A 3168-nucleotide genomic window follows, 5' to 3' on the forward strand; every position below is an offset into this window, starting at 1 on the left:
TTTCGTGTCGTGTAGGGAATTATTCTCTCTCTCTTTCTCTCTCTTCTTTTTTCTTACTCTCACTTGTTCTCCGAATAATTCGGGCCATTTATTCAGCTTCAACTGGCATCAAACAGCGATTTTCCTTCTTTCAGCAATTTTCTGTTTCTGCGATTTTTTTTCTTGCATACGATTTTCTTCCGGTTTAGCGATTTTTTTCCTTTCTTTTCAGTGCTCTGCATTCATCTCATCTGCGATTTCTTTCTCTTTAGCAGTTTTCTTTCTTCTTAGCGTTTGCTTCCTTCTTGTCTTTGATTTTCTTTCTTTTAGCGACTTCTTTCTTTTTAGCGTTCTTTCTTCCTTTTCTTCTGCTTTTTTCCCTCTTTTTAGCAATTTTCTCTTTCTTTTTGTGACCTTCTTTCTTTCCAGTCTGCGATCTCTCTCTTTCTCGTCCGGTAGGAAATTCCTTTTCTTTCTTTTCGTTCTCTCTCTCTCTCTCCTTTTTCTTTTTCTCCCATCATGCCGACTATCACCAGAAGCGCCTCCAAGACAAGACTAACGGCATCCCCGGGTCGGCTGTCGGCACCACGCCGCATAGCCACCCGACGACACTCGACGAATGGAGGTGTATCACCACTCCCGATAACCACCAGACAGGAAACCCTGTACACCCGACGGATGACGCGAGGCTCAATGCCGACCGGGACTGCCCCCACGACAGCTGGAACTTCTGCATCTGCGAGAAGAACCCTAGTTGGGGTGAGCATGGTACGCCGGTCGACATTGCAGCCGGTTATCGAGGTGGACACAGACGCAACCGACAAAACACCGACTGGACAAACGATAGAGACTTTCCTCGAGCGATACCCTGCTGGCGGCCGACGGGTCAATCCGGTGGAGCGGGCAAGTGCTATGTTGACTGGTTTCGTGCGTACTATACGCGACGGCCAGAAAACTAGGGGCTTCTCTGCGCTGCCGAGGGACTGGGAGGCCGCCATCAGGTCCGTCCTCGTAGTACTGGCCGAGGTAATCGACGATAACAAAACAATGACCACGACAAAAAACACTTCGACATCGACTGACCCAGCCGAGCCTCTGACATGTGTGGAGGAGAGCGAGCTAGACCTTGTCGGGGGACCCGAGGAGCGGGGAGCCGAGTGAGATAAGGAGGTGGTGGCCGAGCCCCCAAACATGGAGGCCATGCCGCCCATTCCACCTCCAGCGGTTCCGCTGCCCCCGGGAATCTCGATGAACGAGCTTGCACTCACTCTGCACATGGCGGAGATAATCAGTGAGGCTAATACGGAACTCTTGAGGAAAATGGACAGCCTAACAAAATTGGCAAAAGCAATAGCAACAGGACAACAACCACATGACATAGGCACAACGACCGACTTGGCTAGCGAACAAGAACAAACACCAGACATCCCTCCAACCACAACGGACATCCCTCAGACGACAGACGACGCCACAACATCTGCAAAAACCGGACTGGAAACTAAACGCAGCAAGAAAAATAAGAAAAAGAACACCAAGACCTCACCCCAGAAAAACGGGACCGACACGGAAAGGAAAAAGGACAACAAAAACGCAAACGGACAAACCCAGATCAAGGACAAGTCTCACGAACCCGAGGCCGAATGGACAAAGGTCATGAGCAAGCAGGCGAAGCGACGGGCTCGGAAGCAGCAACGCAAGCAGGAGGCCGCGGTCATTGCAGCAGCTCAGTTACAAAAGCCGCAGCCGGAGCAGCAGCAGCCACCGAGGGAGCAACAGTCACCAAAACGCAGCAGTAGGCAGCCGGACGCGCTGGAGGTGGAAACCATCAACTCCACCACCCAGAAGGACATCATGCGTATTCTGCAGGAAAAGCTCGGGGATGACCGGCAGAAGGTCGTGCGCACGAGGACGAACTTCCAGGGGAATATTCTTCTGGAACTCTCCTGCACAGACCACGCGGAAACCCTGGAAATGTGGAAGAGGGTATCGGCTGCGCTGGAGGACAAGGCAAAAGTCCGACCAAGGACCCCCACCACCAGGCTGATCTGCACCAACATCCCCCCAAGCTGCTCAAACGAGGAGATCGCCACGGACCTGAGCGCCGCCCTGGGAGTGACGCTGTACGCGGAATAGATCAGCACCGCCAATTCCAGCTACGGAACGCTAGTAGCGTTCTTCGGCTGTCCGGAAGCGGCGGTTACAGATGCGGTTCTGCAAAATCAGCACGTCATCGGGTTCAGTCGGTGCTGTCGGCTGAAGAAGGTGGAGGCGAAGCGCCAGTGCTACCGCTGCTACGAGTACGGCCACATTGCGTCCCACTGCCGTGGAAAGGACCGGTCGAGCAAATGCCATCGCTGCGCAGAACCAAAACACACGGGACAGTGTGTTAAGGAGCGGAAGTGCCTAGTCTGCAAGGGCCCGGAAGCAATCGGGCACTCGTTTGGACAGCGCCAGTGCCGCCAAGTAGGAGACGTAGTACCTTCACGGCCCAACCGGCGCGCCTAAGGTCCTCCAACAGAACCTGAACCACAGCCAGCTGGCCCAGGACATGCTGCTGCAGACGGCCCGAACGGAGGGCCACGACCTCTTGCTGCTCTCAGATCCATACCGGATCCCAGAGAACAATAGCAACTGGGTGGTGGACCCGACGGGCAGAGTCGCAGCGGTTTCAACAGGAAGATACCCCATCCAGCGCATCATCGAGAACCGGCGGGACAGCTTCGTCGTGGTGGAGATGCGCGGCATTGTGTTCTGCTCTGTATATCTACCTCCTGTGGGTCCCAATGCGACGATAGAAGACTACAGACGTAAGTGGACTGAAATAGCGTCTGTGATTCCACGCAACCGGGACACCGTGATCGGCGGAGACGTCAACGCCTGGTCAGGAGCGTGGGGAATGGAGCGTAGGAGCAACGATGGAGAGCGGGTGCACAGGGGAGCAATCGTGATGGACGCAGCGGCTTCGCTCGAACTGGTCCTGTTGAACCGGGGTAACCGGCCAACATGGGTCAGCCACAGTGGCCGCAGCTCCATTGTCGACGTAACCTTTTGTAGCAGGTCTCTCGTGGGCGACAACAACTGGCGAGTCTGCGACGAAAATCCGAGCGACCATAACACCATCAAGTTTACGGTTGGGAGGACGACGGCACAGACAAGCACTGGTCGAGGACAGCAACAGGCAACGGAGGG

The 3168-nt window shown here is 54.6% G+C and overlaps 1 protein-coding gene across 1 annotated transcript; it reads left to right on the top strand.

Annotated features, from left to right (window-relative positions):
• Positions 1-418: 418 nt before the first annotated feature.
• Positions 419-2466, top strand: LOC118517230 (myb-like protein K). The gene is made up of 2 exons (XM_036063209.1): positions 419-1802; positions 2013-2466. Exons 1-2 carry the CDS (start codon positions 1171-1173, stop codon positions 2110-2112), a joined length of 732 nt encoding a protein of 243 aa, XP_035919102.1. The 5' UTR covers positions 419-1170; the 3' UTR covers positions 2113-2466.
• The last annotated feature ends 702 nt before the right edge of the window (positions 2467-3168 follow it).

This window comes from Anopheles stephensi, unplaced genomic scaffold (genome assembly GCF_013141755.1).
Source record: "Anopheles stephensi strain Indian unplaced genomic scaffold, UCI_ANSTEP_V1.0 ucontig72, whole genome shotgun sequence".
NCBI lineage: Eukaryota > Metazoa > Arthropoda > Insecta > Diptera > Culicidae > Anopheles > Anopheles stephensi.